We start from the raw sequence: 19,865 nt of genomic DNA on the forward strand, positions 1-19,865 counted from the left end.
CCACGGACGCCACGCGTGTTTTATTGGTAGATACACGCCCAGGAAGAGAGAAAGGAGCCCCCTACCGTGGATCCCAACCCAGCCTTCCCCCTCCCGGGCCCCACCCCGGAGGGGCTCGTAAGTGCTGGGTCTTCTCTCAGGATGCGGGGAGGGAGGTTGGGACCCCACGTGCCCTCGTCCCACCTGGAATGGGGGGGCAGGGCCGGTGCAACCCTGGGTCCACTACCGGGGCCAGCTGTCAGCAGTGGACAGCCGGCGCAGGGGGGGCCCGGGCCGTAGGGGCTCTGCCAGCGGCCGGGCCAGGAGCAAGGGGTAGGGGAAGGCCTTGGGAAAGTCGCCGGGGCCCCCGGGGGCGGGCGAGAGGCGCTCCGATTTGATGCTGACTGGGGGCGTTGGTGGGGAGGCGCCGCGGGTGGGGGGGCCCTCCTCGCCCAGGCTGCGGCCCCCGCTGGAGGGAGGGAGGGAGAGAGAGAGAGAGAAGGGTGCCGTGAGCTCCGCGAGGGCGGGCGGGAGGGAAGCCAGGGAGGTGGCCCGGCCTGGGCAGAGGCTCGGCCGGAGGACCTTGGGAAAGGAGGGGGTGGCGGTCCCCCTTGGGGCCTCCAAAATAGCTGCTCATCTCCACTGGGAACAGTCGCGAGGAGCTGAGTGCAGAACCAGGGGTGGCCACCAGGGGTCAGCAGTGGCTAGGGGCTTCGGAAGACTTGGAGGGGCCCCACAGTCGACCCGGACTGCGGCGGGGGTGGGGAGGCAGGGGGGAACAGTCGGGGTACTTACCTGGGCTGAGCGGGGCCGGCTGGGGGCCCATCACCCCTCGAGGGCTGCCAGGGGGCCAGAGTGGGTGGCTGCAGCAAGCCGGGGGGTGGAGGAGGGTCTCCCAGGCCATATTCTGGGGGGCGGGGGGCAGGAGGCATAAGCTGAGGCCTACGCCACCAGCCCGTTTTCCGTTCTGGTGGGCGGGGGAATGTGGACCCCCCAGCAGGCAGGTGCGTGGCTGGGTGCCGCCCACAGCAGGGTCGGTCGGGGCTCATACCTGGGGGGCCTGCAGGGAGGAAGGGGAAGCTTCCGAGCGGAGGGCCTGGGGCTGCCGCGGAGCCTGGACTCTGCAGGCTCCCATAGAGGCCTCTCTGTGGGGAGACAGGGCGAAGCGGAAACTGAGGCCCACACCCAGACCACCCTCCCTCCCCAACAGCCCTGCCACACCTTCCCCTCACTCACCGAGGTACTCAGTCCCCCCCGGGCCCCGGCCAAGCCACCAGGCAGGTCTGGCCTCCGCCCGTCCGCTGCCAGGTACAGGGGAGGTGGTGTCTTGCTGGCGAGGTGGCTCGGCGAGAAGAGGGGGTGTGCCAGGCCTGGGGAGCAGGACAACCCCAGAGAGAGGGCAGGTGGCCATGTCATCTGAAGTCTGGGCCCCAGAGGTGATGCACACCGCCAAGCAGTGCCCGAGCCAAGACCCACTGCCAGCCCCGCTGGGAGCCCCATCCCTCCTCCCCCAGGGCCTATGCCCCATGCTCACCTGGGGGCCCCACTTTGGGGGCTGCTGGCCTGAAGGGGGATGGGCGGCTCTGAGCGGACAGGGCCTCTCCGAGCCCACTGGGTTCACAGCCTGGTGGGGGCAGGGCCCCATAGACCATGTCCGGGCTGGGCATAGTTGGGGCTGCTGGCTGAGGGCAGAGACAACGGGATTGGTTGGAGGAATGTGGAAATGAGGGCATCAAGTCCAAGACATAAAATGCCCATGAGTTCAGGGGCCAGCCTCCACCTTCTGGAAGCCCTCCCTACTCCTCCCTCTGGCCTAACCCCACATGGCTAGGGGAGTCTGTGTCTGGCTCTGTGGCTTCTCAACAGCAAGGTCCAGAGCTGAGGCTTCTTACATAGCATGGGGTTGGCACTGAGGGGGCTTCTCAGGGTGTTTGATAAAGAAATAAAGAAAAAAGGAATTGTCTACCTGTTGAACTCTTATTCATCCTTCAAAGCCCCGACAACAATGCCTACTCCTCCAGGAAGCCTTCCCTGCCCACTCAGGCAGAGACCTGCCCCAAACTCTAGGCTTCCTGGCCTTAGGTCCTTCTTTCAGTCTCAGCCTTGACCACTTGGGCCTAGGAAGTGGGGGGTGGGCCCCATTCATGGCAGGGCAGGGAGTCACTTACATAGAGTCGGGGTCGGGGCAAGGCTGGGTCACCCCCATCACCTGCCAGCCTCCGCAGTTTCTCTCCTGGCCCCTCAGGCCCCTCATCTGGGTCCAGCTCTGGTCCATCGAGGCCCACACCCCTCCGCTTCAGTGTCTGTGGGGAGGGGAGACAAGAGCGTGGACCCTTCCTCCCTACCCCAGCCAGGGAGCCTGGTTTTATGGGAGAGGGGAAAGACTCAGCTCTGTTACTGGGGTGGAGTGCAGGCACAGCCTGCTCCAGCCAAACCCCATTCACCAAAACCCCCAGTGAGTTACCATCTAGTAAGTTCCAAGTGTGTGCAAGGGAGGGACTTCCTGCCCTGGGACCAGAGAAGCCAAGAACCCACCCAGGTCACATAGCCGGGGCTCAAGATCCACCCAGGGCTACTGGTGCTGTCCTGATGCGCCTCCTGAATGCGACTCGGAGCCTCCATTCTGCCCTGACAAGCAGACTCCAAGCCAGGCATGCAGGAGGTGCTTCATAAATGTCAGCAGACGGAGTGCCTGAGGTCAACTTTATAGGCTTTCCTGAGCTGCCTTCCCCCTGGGCCCAGGGACCTGCACCCTCCTTGACCCCTGCCTCTCCTTTGCCAGCTTCTTCCCACCCTCCTGAAATATTAGGGGCCCCTAGGCGCAGCCCTAGGCCTGTGCTCTCTCCAGCCCTGTGGCTGTCGCATCCTGTTCCGGGCAAAGATTCTCTCAGCCAAAGGGATGGCAACCCCGCCCATCCTGGTGGCCAGTGTGGGTGCTGGACCAGCCAGTGCAGGGACTGCTCAGCCTCCTTCTCCTGAGAACACAGCGTCTCAGACAAAAACACTCCCGGACCTCAGCGAGGTCGGCCTGCTTCCCGGTGCCTTTGCTTCTCTGTTTCTGTCCTCACCAAATGGGTGACAGGATTAAAGCAGATGATGTATGAGGGGCACACGGGGCAGCCCTCAAAGCGCAATTGTTGATTTTTTTATTTCTACTATCCAGGCAGCTGCCCCTGGATTATCACCTGCTTTTACCGGCAGCAAAGCCAGATTGCAACACTCATCTTTTGTGCAAACCAAGAGTCCCTGGGCTCTAGTGAGCAGAGTGTGCTGGGCTTCCCAGGGCCGGGAGGAGGGCCCCAGGGTACCTCGAGGATGTCGGTGTTGGTGCGGCTCTCGTGGGGTTCACTGTACTCCGTGTACTTGAGGAGCACGCGGTCCATGTCTGTGCTGGCGTACTGGAAGAGGCGGTTGGCGCTGTTGAAGATGATGAGGGCAATCTCACAGTCGCAGAGCACGCTCAGCTCGTAGGCTTTCTTCATCAGCCCGAACTTCCGCTTGGTAAATGTCACCTGGACCCAGGACCCACGGGCAGGGTGGAGAAGACAAGGCTTTGGGGTGGTGTGGGGGAGGAGGAGGAGCCTAAATGGTCCCCGAGCACACCTCATGATTCTGTGGCTTTGCACGTGCTTTCTTCCTGGCTGTACTGCTTCTCCTCACGTCTCAATCTGGCAAATTCCTATTGATGCTTCAAAACCCAGCCCAAATGTCCTCTCCTTTGGGAAGTTTTCCTTGGCCTCCCAGGCAGAGCCCACACTCCCTCTCTGAGCTTCCCCAGTTCTGTTCCTCCCTCTGGTCCAGCCCTCTGAGTTGGGTGTGTTTGTGTCCACTTTCATCTCCCCTATGATTGGGGCTCCTGTCATCAGAGAGAATAAATGAATAAATCATCCTGAAAATGAGTAAATGCTACATCTCAAACTCCTGACATCGCATCAAGATTCCTCATCCCCTTGCAGTTCCCCCAAACGGCCAGGCCTTTGCCCAGAGCTGTCCCCGACCAGGAACACCTCTCCATCAACGGCTGCTCCACCCAGCGAACTCACCTGCCGATTCCTTTGGTCCAGAATGCGTGAAATCTGGATTTTTTTCCTCCCCATTGTCTCAGGCTAGGTGGAGCAACCTTGTTCTGGCGGAGGAGAAGGAGAGAAGGACAGAGCAGCTGGGTGGAGAGTGGGGTCAGGCTCTCCAGCGTCCCTTCTGTCCTCCGCCTGCCCCTGCCAGGCACTGAGGGGGAGATGACGAGTGAAATCAAGGAAGACTGGGTCGCCCCCATCACCCTTACCCTCAGCCAGCTCAGCACGCAATAGATGCCCGATGAACACCTTTGGACCAATTCCACACGAGGAGAAGGCTGACCAAGGGCAAAAGAGCCAGGTACAGATGCCCCCTCCCCAAGCTCTAACACAAAACAAGACAATAATTGTGGGACCTCGGGGGTGCCTGACTTCCCTGGGCCCCCAGTCGAAGTGTGGATAATAGTGTCACTCACTGCCCAACGTTGTCAGGAGATAAAATGAGCTAACACGCATGAGGCATTCACATCACCACAGCACACAGCAGGTGCAACCTATGTGCTGCTATTAGGCATATTGGCTGCAGCCTAAAAGCCCTCAACAGGACAGGTTGGAGGGACACCCTCTGCCGGCACTCAGCAGTGCTCAGTGATTGTGAGCCGCCGACAGAGAGCCTGCTGCAGGCATCGGACACCTTTCAATGCATTCAAGGCCACAACGCCCCCCGAAGAGCAAGATCGAGGGCTGTGCTTACAAGAAAACATGAAATAACTGCACTGAGAGTGGAAAAACGACCAGAAGGAAATGCTCGATGGGAGTCACCACCGGATGGAAATGTATGGGCACTTTTTTTCCCTTTTTGAAAACACTGAGATGCAATTCACATAACATAAAATTTACCATTCTGAAGTGTGCATTTCAGTGGCATTTAGTACATTCACGATGTTGTGCAACTATCTCTTCTATCTAGTTCCATAATATTCCATCGCCCCAAAAGGAGACCGTGTCCCCATGAGCACTCACTCCCACCCCTCTCCCCAGCCCCTGGCAACACTGATCTGCTTCTGTCTGTGTGGATTTGCCTGTTCTGGACATTTCAGAAATGAGATCACACCCTGTGTGGTCCTTTGTGTCTTTTTGATTATCTCAATTTTCTAACCTTCCTCTATCAGTCATCACAGATTATTTCTGTTTGAAAACATTTTTTTGGAAAAGAAAAACAGAACCCCCATCCCTGCCCCACTTCCCTAGAATGACCTCAGGCTCAGAGCCCTGAGATCGGGGTTTGGGCCCAGGGTGACTGGGGGGAAACCCCGACCCTCCTCACATGTGTCTTGGATCTCCCTGGCGGGGTTCCCAAGGGTCAGAACGGGCAGTTCAGGGAGGGCAGTATGTCCCCAAGGCATGCAGCATGCTGGGGCCCAGGCCCTCCCCAGTGCCCCATGCAGGGCTCCTCAGAATGAAGGCCTCACACCGCCTGTCCTGCGGCATCCGCCCCACTGTGCATACAGCCACCCTGAGACCCTAGGGACCCGTCAACCCTATGACCACATTTGACCTTCCAGCCCCTCTCATGTCACAGGTGACTGAGGCCCTGTCACAGGCCTGCCTGGGGCCAAGTGGGCCTGTGCTGGGGTCCCAGCCAGCCCTGACCCGCTGTGCGGTCCTCAGTAAGGGAGGCCTGTCCCTAGGTCTCAGTTTGCTGTTCTGTGAACTGAGTGGGCATGAAATGCAGACCCCCTGGCCCAAGGCCTGGGAATGAGCTCTCAGGAAGTGTGGGGAGATGTAGGTTAGTCTCCGGGAGGAGCCACACCTGCTTAGACCCCACCTCGAGGGGTCTGGGCGGGAACCCCATCATCCCAGAGTCCCAGGGCCCAGGAGTGTGAGATGCCCCGGCTATCATATGCGGCCCACTCTGTGACTCCAGGTGCTCCCTCCACCCTCTCTGGGCTGGGTCTCTGAGCCGTCACAACTACACAGAGCCCAGGCCAACAGGAGCCTCCGCCCGGGCCCCCCAGCTCCAGCTTGTCTAGCTAAATTTAACCTGCACTGCTAATTTTAACCCTGGGCCGGAATCGGGCATGTTCCCACGGCTGTTCCCTGTCGGCTCCCTGGGGACACGAGGGGCGCACTGGCCCGGAGGTCCCAGTGCCAGGATGACTCCGGAAACACCCCCCACGCCTGGGGTCCCATGGGAACCTGGGACTTGGATATGAGTCTCTGGGCCTGGAATATCCAACTCTGGCCCCTTCTCCATCTGTCCCCATTTTAGACAAGGACATCCCGGCTAGGGCAGAGTTTACACAACGGGGGAGCCCCAAGAGCCAGAAGGTCAGGGGCATCTCTCTGAACTGAGACCCAAGTGCCAAGACAGGAAGTGAGTTCCAGGCAGAATGAACAGCAGGTGCAAAGGCCCTGAGGAGGGACGAGACACAGCAAAGAGGCTGGAGTGAGGAGGCTGGGGGGAGAGGCCATGGAGGCAGGGCCACTCTGGGCCCTCTGAGCTGCTGGGGTCTGTGGGTTTGGTCTAAGAGCAACAGAGAGCCACGGGAGGGTTTTGAGCAAGGAGGGTTTGATTCATCATTTAAAGACTTGGCCATGGCTGCCATGGGGAGCAGAACTGTTGGGGGCTAGGGTAGAGATGGCAGGAGACTAGAGGGGAGGCCTGGGCTGTGTCCCTCTGGGAAGAAACTGGGGGTGTTAGTCATGCACTTTAAGTCACTGTACTCCTCGGCTCTTTGGGTCCTCCAGAAGCCACCAGATCCCCTGCCATCTCTGGGCCAGGCCTGACAGGGGCAGATGGGCTCACACAGGGGTTTGACTCTTCTAACCCCTGATGACCTTCTAACTCTGGAACCCCGAATCCCCACCCAAGACCCAAAGTCATCCCCAGCTCTAGCCCTTCAGGGATCTGCTCAACACAGCTCTGATCATGCCCCTTCCTGCTCACACACTCTCCATGGCTCCCTACTGCCCTCAGAAGAAAGTTCCAGTCTCCAGTCTGACATTCCAGGCCCTGCCCCAATCAGCCCCTGCCCATCTTTCTCTACCTTCAACAAAATGTCTCTGTCTAGAAAGCCCTTTTGTCCCTTCTTCACCTGGCCTCCTATTCACACTTCAAAACCCAGCTCAAAAAACCCATTCCTCCAGGAAGCCCTCCCTGACCTCACTCTGGACTCCCACAGTCCTTCCCCTCCAGTTCTGACCCCATGAGGTTGTGAGTATGTATATTCAGCTCTGTCTCCCCAGACTGGAAGCACCTCAGGACCAGACACAGAGGTGGCTGGGGAGATGTGGTGAATGGAGCAGGTCAAGAGAGACACATTTGAACTACCCCCAGCTTCCCTCAACAACTTCCTCTCAGACTCCCCCAGCTGACTCCCTACCCAGAAATACACGCGCATGCAAATCCAGCCACTCAGCGTTGACCTGTCTCGGGCCCAGGTGTGAAGAGCCAGCCAAGGAACGCGGAGGCGGAAGGCCCAGGGTGTGCATATATATTTGTACTCACATGCAAATCCCCACCCCGAGCCGCAGACAGAGCCGGTGGCCCGTTCTCCAGATGTTGGCGTGATCGGAACTGCTGGGGGGAGGTGGCGGCACATGCCGAGTGTGCTGGGCATGAGGAGGGAGGCTGAGGTTTGGGGAGGCCTCTTCTGTGCACACATTTCCCGCCCACCCAATGTCCATCTTGTGCCATCTGCCCAGCAGAGAGATGGACTCATCGACCAGGGAACGGAGAAGGAAGAAGAATTAGGAGAAATCCAAGAGGGCATCTCAGAGGAGGAAGCATGTAGTCAGGCCTCAATGGAGAGGCTGGATGGGGGCCTGAGCAGATGGTAGGGGGTGGGCACTTGAAGCCAGGAGTCCAGCTCCTCCCACTCCGTTCTCTGCACCCTCATCCTGGCATTTATTAAGTATCAGCCATGTGCCAACTACTGAGAGAAACTGACCTCAAAAGAAGTTGAAAGCTTGAGCAGACCAGTGAACACAGATTAGAAAAGAGACCTGCCATGAAGGAGGCACAGGCCCAGAGGGCTCACTGCTGTTTCATCAAACCTCTATGCTTGGGAAAGTCCAATGTTATTTCAACTAACTCAGACCTTTGAAAACGAAGGGAGCTGCCCAAGTCACTTTTATGAAACTCCTGTGTGTCAAAACCTGAGTCCAAAAAGAGAGAAATCCTGGGGCCTGCCCAGTGGCACAGCGGTTAAGTCCGCACGTTCCGCTTCGGCAGCCCGGGGTTCACCGGTTCGGATCCTGGGTGCGGACATGGCACCGCTTGGCACGCCATGCTGTGGTAGGCGTCCCACGTATAAAATAGAGGAAGATGAGCACGGATGTTAGCTCAGGGCCAGGCTTTCTCAGGAAAAAGAAGAGGATTGGCGACAGCAGTTAGCTCAGGGCTAATCTTCCTCAAAAAAAAAAAAAAAGAGAGAGAGAGAAATCCTGACCATGAAAGGGACGGTGTCAGGCTAGGTCTTCAAGGAAGACCTCTCTGAAGAGGTGACACTTGAGCCGAGACCTGAATGAGAGAGAGACAGGCAAGGAAGGGACAAGTCAGGGGTGGGAGACCTGGAAGAAGGGTGTTCCTGGTGATCAGGAGCTTGGCATTTTGAAAAAAATCAAAGAAGTCTGTGTGGCTGGACAAAGTGGCAAGGGGGAGGGGAGCGGTGGTGGGAGGACTGTGGGGTCGGATCACGTAGGTCCTTGTGGGTCACAGTGATGCGTGCGGGCTTTACTCTGAGGGCAATGGGGAGCCATGGAGAGTCTGGGGACAGGGGAGGGTCAGAATAGGCTTCTAGTTTTAAAAACCTCCGTGCACTCACATGTGTTGCCGGTGGGAGGAGGTACCTATGTCTGAACATACGACTACCATAACCAAGGGATCCCTCTCCTCAGTACTCACCCAAGAGAAATGGGTCCACAGAGAAAAGGACACAGACAAGGATGTTCTCAGCAGCTTCATCCATCAGAGCCCCAAACTGGAAATGACCCAAATGCCCTCAATAGGAGAATCGATAAATACTTTCTGGCAGTTTCTAGGATGGACTACTACACAGGACAGTAAAAGGATGCACTCCAGCTCCATGCAACCACACAAGTGAATCTCCCAGACCAGGCACTGATTCAACAATGCTAACTCCACAGGGGGACACGCCATATGGTCCCATTTACACGAAGTTCCAGAACAGGCAAAACTTACCTACGGTGATGGATGTCAGCCAGTGGCCACCCTGGGCCAGCGCCAGAACAGGGCAGTGGGAGTCCTGGGGGCTGGGTGTCCTGCTCCCTGGCCCAGGGTCTGGGTACACAGGTGTGTCTGGTTTGTGCACACTGGTGAGCCCTACTCCAGTGATTGGTGCATTTTTCTCTACGGGATTCATCGCAACCAAAAGATTTTTTTTCACAAAGCTCCCACTGCTCATGGCTGCTGAGGGGAGCAGCGTCTGTCCTGGTAGGAGTGCAGTGACAGGGAGAGGCTAGGGCAGGTGGCCAGCTGGGAGACTTGGGGCCTGAACCGGGATGGGGGCTGCAGGTGAGCAGAAGTGGACAGATTGTCCAGTTACTAAAAGTACAGGATAAGCTGGTGGCACACACCTGGGATTGGGGAGGAGCCTGGGGTCCCAGGCCTGAGCCCAGTGCCAGGGAATGAAGGAAGATTTCACAAGTGCCTGGAGCATCATAACTCTCTATGGTGGTACTTGTGGTCACTAAGTCAATCAACAAACACGCCTCCAGTCCTTCAGGCCATAGACTGTCACTTCCCTGGCCTAGAGAGGCCTCTTAGTCCCCTGGCAATGGAGATGGGGGGCTGGAAGGAAGCCCACCTTCCCACTGACCCTTTACTGCTGGCCTTTCCCATGGGAGAACTCAATTTCCTGCCAGCAAATAGGAGTGAGAATCCTTCTTCCACCACCTGGGGAGGAGAGTGGGGCTGGAGGGGTCTGTCGACCTTTTGGCCTCCCAGAAGCCAGAAGAAAGAGGGCCAGGCCTTGGAACTGGGGACGCTGAGTCAGCATGCCATCTTGCAAGACCACAGCGACGTTCATGGCGACACGCTGGACCACATCTAGCCCCCACTTCCTCCCCTATTCAACCGGTCACGGAATCCTGACTTCAAAGGTTTTGCAGTGATGGTTTGAGAGAAAAGATCAGGAAGGAGTCAGGTTCCCCTTCTCGCCTCCCAGCAGGGCTGAGATGGGGGCACGGGTGGCAGACCCCTGAGCCCAGATGCCACAGCCTGGCGGGCGACCCAGGCCAGGAGAGGAGGGGAGGAAAGGAGAAGTGAGAGGCAGGTGGGTGGCAGGGGGAGGTGAGGGCCCGTGGGATGCGGCGAAGCGGGGAGGGGGCGCTGCTCCTGGGCGGCTGCAGCAAATCAGGCCAGTGGCCCCGCCTCACGCAACCCAGGCGGTGGTTTCATCACCTGCTCCCCAAGTACCTCATTACGGGCAACAGGAAGAGCCCCTTGGAAAGCCGGGACCCCCCCTCCCCTCTCTTGAGGGTTCCAGCAGCTCTGACCCCAGCTGCTGGCGACCCTCCCCCTCAGCCTGGCCCTGGGCCCGCCTCCTTCCCTGGAGGCCTGGGGGGATGGTGCCCCAGGTGGAGGGGCACTGTGGGTGACCTGGGGGCTGGCTCAGCCCACAGTGGCCCCTGGAGCCCAGCATCTGCCCTGGGGAGACAGTGGGCTCTGGCAGTGACTCCTGTGTGGCCAAACTAGTCAATTCTCTCCCCAGAAGATGGGGAGTCAGGGGCGCCTCCCCAAGTTGGGGGTGCTTCGCAGGAGGTGCTCTGTAGATACTCCATCCCTCCTTCCCCTGTGCAGGCAAACTTCCTGGTCACGGGCCCTGACCCCCCCCAGAAGGCCTTGGGGGTCACCCCTCCTCAACCCCGGGGGCATCCCGGCTCAGAGTGAGGGCCCCAGGCAGATTCAGGCAGGGGTGCTAGAGGGAGAGGGACAGAGAAGGCCCACTCCTCATATGGATAGATGGGGGCAGGGAGATTCTCCACACAGGGAGACCCCCAAACACTGGCAGAGCCCCTCAAAATCCGCAGATGCCTAAAACACACACAGACCTCCCAGACATATGCACCACCCCAAACACATGTGGACCCTTGCATACAAAGTCCTCAAAACACATACGGTCCATTGTGCATCTAGACCCCCCAAATCCATAGCCCTCCAAACACACATATCCCCAAACACACTCAGATCCCCTACACACGCAGACTCCTCACACAGACCCCCAAACACATACAGAACCCTCAACACATGCAGACTGCCCAAATCCATGCTGGTCCCCCAATACATGCAGGCCCCCAGACACAGGTAGGGCCCTGGAGCCTGCAGGGTGTCGCCTACCCTCTGGCTGCCTGAGGCAGGGTGGCCAGCATGCCCCGGGGGAGAGATGTTGGCTGGAGGCTGGGGGGGTCTGAGGATGGGGTGTGAGCATCTGGGGGGTCACGTGTATGGACGCTCCACTGGGGCCACAGGCTACATTGGTGCAGGGCAGCATGGGGATCTGCAGGCTGTTCCTGGGGCCTGAGGGTGAGGTGTGTCACCCACCTGTGGCTCTGAATCCTGGAAACCCAGAATGTTCCAGTTGGAGAAAGTGCCTTGGGGGTCCGTTTGTCCACAGGTCCCTCTACTACCCACGGGGAAACATGCCCGGTGGGGAACCTTCAAACCCACCTCCATAGACCCCTCCCCAGGCCTGTTCCTGCGAGGGCCCAATGTGGCCACGTGCTGAGAGGTATGTGGGCCCAGCCAGACCAGGGTTCAAATTCTGGCTCCACCATACACTCATTGCCTGATGTGCTCTGAGCCTCAGTTTCCCCGTTTGTACAACAGGCCACCTCAAGCTCCCCAGGTGCCCACCCACCCATCTCTCCTCTTTAGGAAGGCTTTCTCTACCAGCAAATGCCCAGCCCACCTTCTGCCCCTTTCCAGGTACTTGATACACCAGCCCCCGAGACAGACCGGCCACTTACCGATCGCCAGGTCTTTGCCCAGGCTGTGCTCTCCCCCTAGAATGCCCTTTTCAGGTTTGCCCAGGTCTGAGAAGCTGCTGCCCATCCCTCAAGGCCGATGGGCAGGAACCCTTCTTTCTGGGGACAGCAGTTTCCCAGGTGAGACGTCTCTCTCCCTGCGGCACTGAGCCTACCAGATATTTATTGCGCTTGTGACTTTTTTTCTTTTGAGGAAGATTAGCCCTGACCTAACAGCTGCCGCCAATCCTCCTCTTTTTGCTGAGGAAGACTGGCCCTGAGCTAACATCCGTGCCCATCTTCCTCTACTTTATATGTGGGACGCCTACCACAGCATGGTTTGCCAAGCGGTTCCATGTCCGCACCCGGGATCTGAACCGGTGAACCCTGGGCCGCTGAAGCAGAACGTGTGCATTTAACCACTGTGCCACTGGGCCGGCCCCTCTTTGTTACTTTCTTTGACGATCCTGTCGGCCCATCAGGATGTCTGGTCTGCGAGAGCAGGGATGGAGCATCCCCAGTGCCCTACACACAGCAGGCCCCAATCACCCTTCCTTGAATGAATGAGCAAACAACTGCTTAACAAATGAAGAAATGTCGGCAACTGGTTCAGTTTTCTTTTAAACACCTGCTGGCCCACAAAACAAATTTGAAGCCCCATCTGGCCCACAGGCCACGTTCGAGACCCCTGCTCTAAACAGCCACCGGCACAACAGCCAACCAGACGGTGTTCCTGCTCCTCTCAGGTCAAGAGGCTGACCCTCCAAAGGTCCCACTGCCGACCTCAGAAGGAAAGCACCTCCCGAGGATGTGCAGGATGTGGCCGCCCTCACTGCCCACCGCTGGCCCAGCCTGGCACACGCTCACCTACTAAGAAGCCCAGTTTCTCCGTCACAGCCACTGCAAAAGGAGGCAGGCTGCCCCATCTCACCTCCCCAGGAGTCTTGGGACCCTGACACCCAGAGCCAAGAGAGACTCAGCATTCCTAACCCAACCCTGCCGCCCCATATAGCTCAGAGCCCAAGGCCACCCAAGGCCCCCATGAGCCCCTGAGTCGCAGTGGCAGCTGCAGGGACAGCCCAAGCTTTTCTTCTCTTTGTTCTAGAGAAAGATCTCCCTGTGGGGCCCCAGAAATTCATCCCCAGAGGCTCTGGCCTCCCTGCTTGGGAAATTAGCACATCTGTCAATGCTGGCCGGAAGGGACTTGGCCACAGCCAGGCAGACCCAAGACGCAGCCAGTGGGGACCCCGAGATGAGGCCTTGGGGCATCCCTGGTCCCCACTCTCTTCCTCCAGAAATGTCTGGGAGCTCAGCAGGTGCCAGGGACATGGGGCAGGGAGTGGACAGAACCAGCTGGCCTCCTGCATCACCCAGGGGGAGACAACTACAGACACAACTGTCAGGGACGGAGGCCTTTGAGGAAGAAATTCAACAGGGGGAGGCAGTGAGGTGTGGTTGGGGAGGGAACTGCTTTGGTCAGAGGGGCCAGAAGGGGCTTTCTGCAAAGGGGGGTCTTAAGGACGAAAGTACACAGCCAGGTAGTGATGTAGAGAGACTGCCTGGTGGAGGGAACGGCAGGTGCAGAGGCCCTGAGGTGAGAACATGCTGGGTGGATTGCAGGTGTAGGGGTGGCTGGCATGGCTGGGGCAGGGTGAGTGAAGGGCAGATGGAGATACAGGAGGGCAGGGAGGCCAAAAGGGGCCTTGAGGTGTGGGGTAATAGGGGGAACTGTAGAGTAATGGGGAGCCACAGAAGGGTGTGTGAGCAGAGGAGGGCTGTGGTCTGATTCAGGATTTTCAAAAGACCCCGTGGCTGCCGTGAGGAAAAGTCCTGTCAGGGAAGGCGGCCAAGACAGCATGCAGCAGTGGGAGACAGTAGGGGCTGTGAGTGTGGAAAGAGGACAGGGGCAGGCCTGTGCCACAGCAGAGACTCCTGAGGCCAACCTGCCTCGACTCTCCCTTCCGAGGGCCCCACGTTGACCTTGGGTGAACCTGGACTGGAGGAGATGGGGACAGGGAAGCCGACAGGCCTGAGCCCTCCTCAGCTCCTGGCAGCGGGTGGGGTTGGGATGGGCCTGGACGGGCTCACGGGCACCTCTGCTGGGTCACAGTTCAGGTGGCACCTCCTGTTATGGAGCACCTACCGTCTTCCTGGGCCCACGTGCCACCTCATTACACACGGGACCTGCCTGACACACAGCCTGGTGAAGCAGAGAAGCTGCCCCCAGTTTACACAGGAGGAAGCGGACTTCTTCCTAGGGCCACGCAGCAAGACCTGACCCCTAGAGCCCCACTCAACCTTTGGCTTGTCCCCAGGGTCATCCTGCTGTGCCCCAAAATCACCGCTTCCACCCAATCTGAGAAGTGGGCCTGGGCTCTGTTGGGCTTCCTTCCTGAGCCTGGGGGCCATGGGGCAGCCTCACAAGCCCCCGAGATGCAGGCCCAGGGAGGCCCTTTTGGGGCTGAGAAACAGGACTCGATCTCTGTGTGCACCCCACAGGGATTCACAGGCCAGCACTGGGGTGAGCTCTCCCCTCCAAATGGGACCCCAGGCACACGATAAATCCTCTTCAAAACATGACATCCATCTCCAGGCACATGTGTGCCTCAAATCTTCCAGAAGGACAGATCCCCAACATGTCTATATCCATTGCATCTGAGTTGGGGTGACAAATGATTTTAATTCCCTTTCTCCTCTTAATTTGCATTTTTGAGATGTCTGCCTCATTGGGTCATGATTTAATAACGTTAATCATTAGTTGGAGATGGGAAGTAAGATTGAGCTCAACTTGCTCGGGTCACAGGGCTGGCCATGGAGCTCACAGAGGGGCAGTGATCTCTCTGAGGTCATACAGAGAGGCGAGAGAGGAAGCTGGGGCCCTTCAGTCCTGGTTTTTGTTCTCTGGGGAGCTGAGGGGCAGCCTTGAACCTGTCCTTTCTCTGAGGGGGCATGGATGTCTCCATCTGGCCTCAGTCTTCTCTTCTGCAAAGCAGAGACTTCGGACCAGATAACCAACTTCCAGATTTTGCAGGTTAGACCCCGGAGTCCCAACTGTCCCCAAATTCCATTCCCTGGAGGCCAACATTTACTCCTCAGCTCAGCCAGGCAGTGCGAGGGAGGTATGGGGACAGGAGGGAGCGGGGCTGACTTCCCCCAAAGTCCCTTTGATGTTTGGAATCAAATCTCACACACCAGTCCTTCCGAATCTAAATACATTTTTGAACTTAGTTTCCTTCACCCCAAGAGATTGAGAGTTCTTGCCCCCGGATGCCAAAGGTCCAGAGGCCCTGATCTTCCCCAGTGAGGATTCTCGGCCAGGCATGAAGCCTCAGCTATTTCTGACTTCTTGGGTCTGCAGCTGGAGGCTGGGAGTGGCCAGGGACTCCGGTCGCTGACCAACATCTGCAGCCCTGGACCCCGAGAGAGGCAAAGAGGGGGGATCATGACCGTAAAAGTACTGCAGCCACCAGATTGTCATGTGCTGAAAACTGTGAAGGGCTATGACTATTGTTCCTGTACTCATGTCCCAGATGGGGACACTGAGACACAGGGAGGAAGGTAGCTCAGGCAGCTATGACCCCCAACTGTGGGGCTCCGTGCCCTCTGCCCTGTCCCCAGCCACATGGGCACCCTGTGGGCCCAGCTGAGGCCCCACGTTCACTACATGAGGTGCAGACTCCATGGGGCCAGTGAGGGTCATGGTGGTCACAGGCACATGTGGATGGTCATGCCACACGAGGGTCTGGGGCTGTGACACACAAGGGCACATCCACAGCAGGATGGCATGGGGTTGTGCACAGGGGCCTCCAGGATATGCAAAGGGGTGTGCCCAGGGAAGGGGGGACACTGCAGCTCACAGACACACAGCTCAAAGACACATAACAGGGGCTCACGGCACCACGACTTTGGACACACAACTCCCTAAGTGACATCAAAACCCTCAGACACACACCATTTGGACACACAACCCCTGGACATACGATGTCTCAGAAACACAACCCTTGGACTCACAACCCCTTGGACACACCCTCCCCCTCAGACTCACACCCCTCGGACACACCCTTTGGACACAACCCCTCGGACACACAACCTCTCAGACTCACAATCTTAGGACACACACCTCTTAGACACACAACTCTCCGACGCACAGCAGCACACTCAGACCTCCAACCCAACCCATCCCACAGATGCAGTTCAAAGGACACCGCGCAAGCCTCGGTCCGACGCGACACGCACCTGCTCGGCCTGGGCCCGCGGAGGCTCGCGCACCGACCGGCGGCGGCACAGAGCTCCGGATGCAGGTGCCTCCAGAGTGGGCGGCCCCGCCCCCGGGAGCTGATTGGACGGGGCGGGTTTATTTGCGTAGAGGGCGTGCCCGTGGGCTGTGGTGGGCGGCCACTTGGGCGTGGTCCCGCCCCTGGAGTTAGGGGCCCGGGACTCACACGCGGGAAGACTCTGAGATGGGGAGTTGAATAAGGAGGGAGGAGGACTCAGAGGAGGGAGGCTGGATCAGACCCGCCAGGCTTTCCTTCGCCCTCACTGGGCGCCCCTGACCTTACTGCTGACCCTGACCCTAACCCAACGGTGACCCTGACGCTTATTTGAACCCTGTCTCTAACTACTGCTGGCCCCAACCCCGGACTTACTCCAAACTGATTGAAATATAACTCCGACCCTCGACCCTGACGGCCCCAAGAGGACCAAGCCCTTCTCGCAGCCAACACTGACCCTTACTCTCACCCAAATGGAGAGACTGCAGAAAGGGGCCCTGGGGTCACCTGTGTGGCCTTGCACAGCTGTGCCTTCTGCAGGATGTGTGACCCCGTATGCCTCAACAGGAGGGTGACAGACCCCGGGCTGCTGAGTGCCCTCCTCCACTTCAAAGGTCAGCTGGGGCAGGGGGAGGCTTCCAGGACTGGACCTCCTCCCTAGGATGCCAGAACCACCCAGCACAGGGCCAGGCCCAAAGTGGGATGGGGTGAGGTTGTGGTCGTGGTGAGTGAATCAATGTGAAAAAAATTACAGGATGAAGATTATTTTGGACTGGGTAATCCTGAAGAAGCCCCCAGTCTGGAGGAGCAGAGCCACCACACACTCCCTGCAGCCCTGTGGAGTCAGGCCTGGGCCAGAGGAGGGCTTCCCAGAAGAGGGGGTATTTGTACTGGGCCTTGAAGTATGAGGAGGAGTTTGCCACTGGGAGAAGAGTTTTCCAAGAGGAAACAGCATTTGCAAAGGTGCAAAGGAAGACTGCAGAGCATTCTTTGGTGGAGGGAGATGAGAGTGGTGAAGCCAGAGCAGTAAGTGGAGCTCATTGGGCTGGGTGCACAGGTAGAGGCTTGGGGATAAAAAGGAAAGGGTCGATGTGGGGCAGGTGAAGGGGGAGAGCAGGCAGGTTGCAATGGCTGTGTGGTGTCCACCTTCTCAGAAGACAACAGGAAATGGCTAGACCCCTGGACTCAGGGGGGAGCATGTGGAGATGTCAGTGTGTGGGGGACACTGAGGAAGGGAACAGGGGTACTGAGACCTTTGGTCCTCTCCCCACAACTCAATTTACCCATCTGTGACATGGGCAGTTTGGATCCCTAGTCTGGGCACAGCTTTCTCTTTGGACATAAAAACTAGGGTTCACACTCTGTCATAAGGAGGTGGAGATCAGGGATCCTACGTCCCCTCTCCCCCGCCCCTGCCCCTCAGGGCCCAACGCCAGACAGTGTCCCAAGGATACACCAGAGCCCAGGCCTGGCTGGGGGCTTCTGCCTCAGCTCCAAGGTGCAGAACGAAGCTTGGGGAGCATGGAGGTGGCTGGGGAGCCCCAGGCCCCCCGAGGGCTGCTCTGTTTACCTGCGGCCGCCTGCCCGCCTCTGATGCAACAGGCAGGCTCTGGTTACGTGAGGGTGGCAGCTGGAGCAGCTCTGGGAGCAGCTGGGGCATGGCAGGAAGGGCCCCCCATGAGTCGGCTGAGGCTGCCCCCCATGTCCTCTACCCGCTGCCCCTCCCACCATTTGGGCTCCCTCCTCTGTTCCTACCCTCCCGCGTCACCCCCTCCCACCACTCACACTCCATGCTGCCTTCCCATTCTGATTGATTCCATCTTCTATCACTCACACTGTTTCCTATAATGGCTCCTCCTTTTTGCCTTTGCCCCTGTTCCTGTCCCATAACCTCCCATGTCACCAGCTGTGTCACTCTGCGTGGACCCCTGTCCCCCATCAGGGCAGTTAGGAGTCTTCTCAGATGAGGGGATACCCTAAATTGCTGGAGTAAGTGGTTGGAGGGTGGAGGGGAGGTTTGGGGGGAGAAGGGGGTGGAAGGGCCAGAGGGTGGTCCTGGGAAGGGGACTGGGAAGATGGGGGAGGTGAAGGAGGAGGCAGGGGTGGGAGGGTGGGGAAGTGGACAAACTGCTCCCCCCAAGCCTCCTCCTCCAGATCTTCTCCCACACTGCAGCAGGGGAAGGCTTTAAAGGACCCTCCATGGCAGGGACAGTGTAGTACAGTGGGTAGGGCTTCAGGGTCAGACAACTTATCCCATCTCTGATGCCCACTCACTGTGTGACCTCAGGCCAGTCACTTCTCCCTTCTGAGCCTGTTTGCTTATGTGAAAAGTGGGAACAACAGCAGCCCTTCCTCCTGGGGGGGGGGGGAGTGTTTCAAGGTCCACCTCCAATGTCCCCTCCTCCAAAAGCCTTCCCTATCCCCCTTCTATTTGGGGTTCCTCCACCCCGTCCCTCCTTCCAGCCCAGTGCTGACCTAGGAGCTTGGGGATGTCTGAGTCCCGTTCCGTGTCTGTGTCTGAGGGGGGCTACTCAGGGCCAGGCCCAGTGTGTGGCAGCATCAGAGGGGTGTCTTCATGGGTTTCTTGAAGAACTAGAGCCCTGGAGAGGACCTGAGGGGTGGAGGGGCATGGGGACCAAGCTTGGGGCATCCAGAGGCCCGGCTAGGGGATGTGGCAGGGTTAGGAAGGGGCTTCCCAGGGGCGGAACCCTCTGGGACTGCAAAGCAGAGCTGAAATAAAAATCAGGACAAAAGTTTCATTTCCATCCTGACCACTGCAGACCAACCAGGCGCCAATCACTGCCCTCTTGGCTTCTTTTTACCTCATCCATGGATTTGAAAGGGGTGGGGGGCACATTTTACACAAGTCTGGGATCCCTTCCAGGTCGCCCCCACGCTCGTGGGTGCTTCAGTGCCCCAGGGCACGGGGAGTTCACTGCCTCTCTCCCAGCTATCCACCTATCTCTGCAGCTCTGAAGGGAGCAAGTCCTCGCTTGGGTGAGGAGGGGAGGCGTCCAGCGACCGTCCAAGAGCACGTGAGGGCAGATGCGAGCTCCTGCTGGGTAACCTGGCCTCGCGGAGCCTTAGTTCGCCCTCTGAAAAATGAGAGTGAGGGTGTATGGGGTGAAAAAGGGCGCAGGGTCACAATGCGCCCACCACGACCGGGGGCGAGGGCGGCGAGGCCTGCCGACAATGACTGCTCCGAGGCCGAGTGCCCGGCCACGGCTTTGTCTCTTGCGCCCCCTGGCGGCAGTCCAGGGCAGGGTATTCTCCAGGCGGGAAGGCCGAGAACCGGCATGCAAACGAGATGCAAATTAGCCAGCACCCGCGCTAGCCCTCGTACCCTGGGGTTGTGCAGAATCTGGCAGCCCCGAGTTCCGCTCAGACCTCTTTGCGCAGCTATTAACTGCTGGCTGAGGTCTCTTCCAGGGGCTTCCGGTGACAGGGAGCCCTGGGAGGGTCTGGGGCCTCCCACTAGCTCACAGCACCTGGGATGTAGCATACAATTATCTCACTTAGCTGCCCGTCTGTCCAAGGTCTGAGCCCTGGAATCAGGGCTGGCCCGTCTTGCTCACCAGGGCATCCCCTGGGCAGGGCTGCATCCACAGAGGGC

At 58.5% G+C, this 19,865-nt stretch overlaps 2 protein-coding genes across 5 annotated transcripts in view; both read right to left on the reverse strand.

Annotated features, from left to right (window-relative positions):
• The window catches only part of MEF2B (myocyte enhancer factor 2B), a 23,389-nt gene continuing 3,524 nt past the window's right edge, over positions 1-19,865 (reverse strand). Inside the window, exons 1-9 of one of the 3 annotated variants that reach the window (XM_070519501.1) lie at positions 16,218-16,328; positions 4,023-4,105; positions 3,288-3,491; positions 2,148-2,282; positions 1,514-1,661; positions 1,216-1,349; positions 1,031-1,124; positions 775-886; positions 1-448 (exon numbers count right to left, since the gene is read on the reverse strand). In XM_070519501.1, the coding sequence (XP_070375602.1) occupies positions 223-448; positions 775-886; positions 1,031-1,124; positions 1,216-1,349; positions 1,514-1,661; positions 2,148-2,282; positions 3,288-3,491; positions 4,023-4,076 (1,107 nt within the window). In that variant the 5' untranslated portion in view covers positions 4,077-4,105; positions 16,218-16,328 and the 3' untranslated portion in view covers positions 1-222. Of the gene's footprint in view, positions 449-774; positions 887-1,030; positions 1,125-1,215; positions 1,350-1,513; positions 1,662-2,147; positions 2,283-3,287; positions 3,726-4,022; positions 4,106-16,217; positions 16,329-19,865 lie in introns of those variants that run through there. The other 2 variants (XM_044773135.2, XM_070519500.1) reach the window with 2 other exon arrangements.
• BORCS8 (BLOC-1 related complex subunit 8) overlaps positions 18,991-19,865 on the reverse strand; it is an 11,793-nt gene continuing 10,918 nt past the window's right edge. Inside the window, exon 6 of one of the 2 annotated variants that reach the window (XM_044773151.2) lies at positions 18,991-19,347. The gene's annotated coding sequence lies outside the window, so the exon portion shown is untranslated. The remainder of the gene's footprint in view (positions 19,348-19,865) is intronic. The other variant, XR_006529758.2, reaches the window with a different exon arrangement.

The sequence above is a fragment of the Equus asinus genome, chromosome 10, assembly GCF_041296235.1.
Source record: "Equus asinus isolate D_3611 breed Donkey chromosome 10, EquAss-T2T_v2, whole genome shotgun sequence".
Taxonomy (NCBI): Eukaryota; Metazoa; Chordata; class Mammalia; order Perissodactyla; family Equidae; genus Equus; species Equus asinus.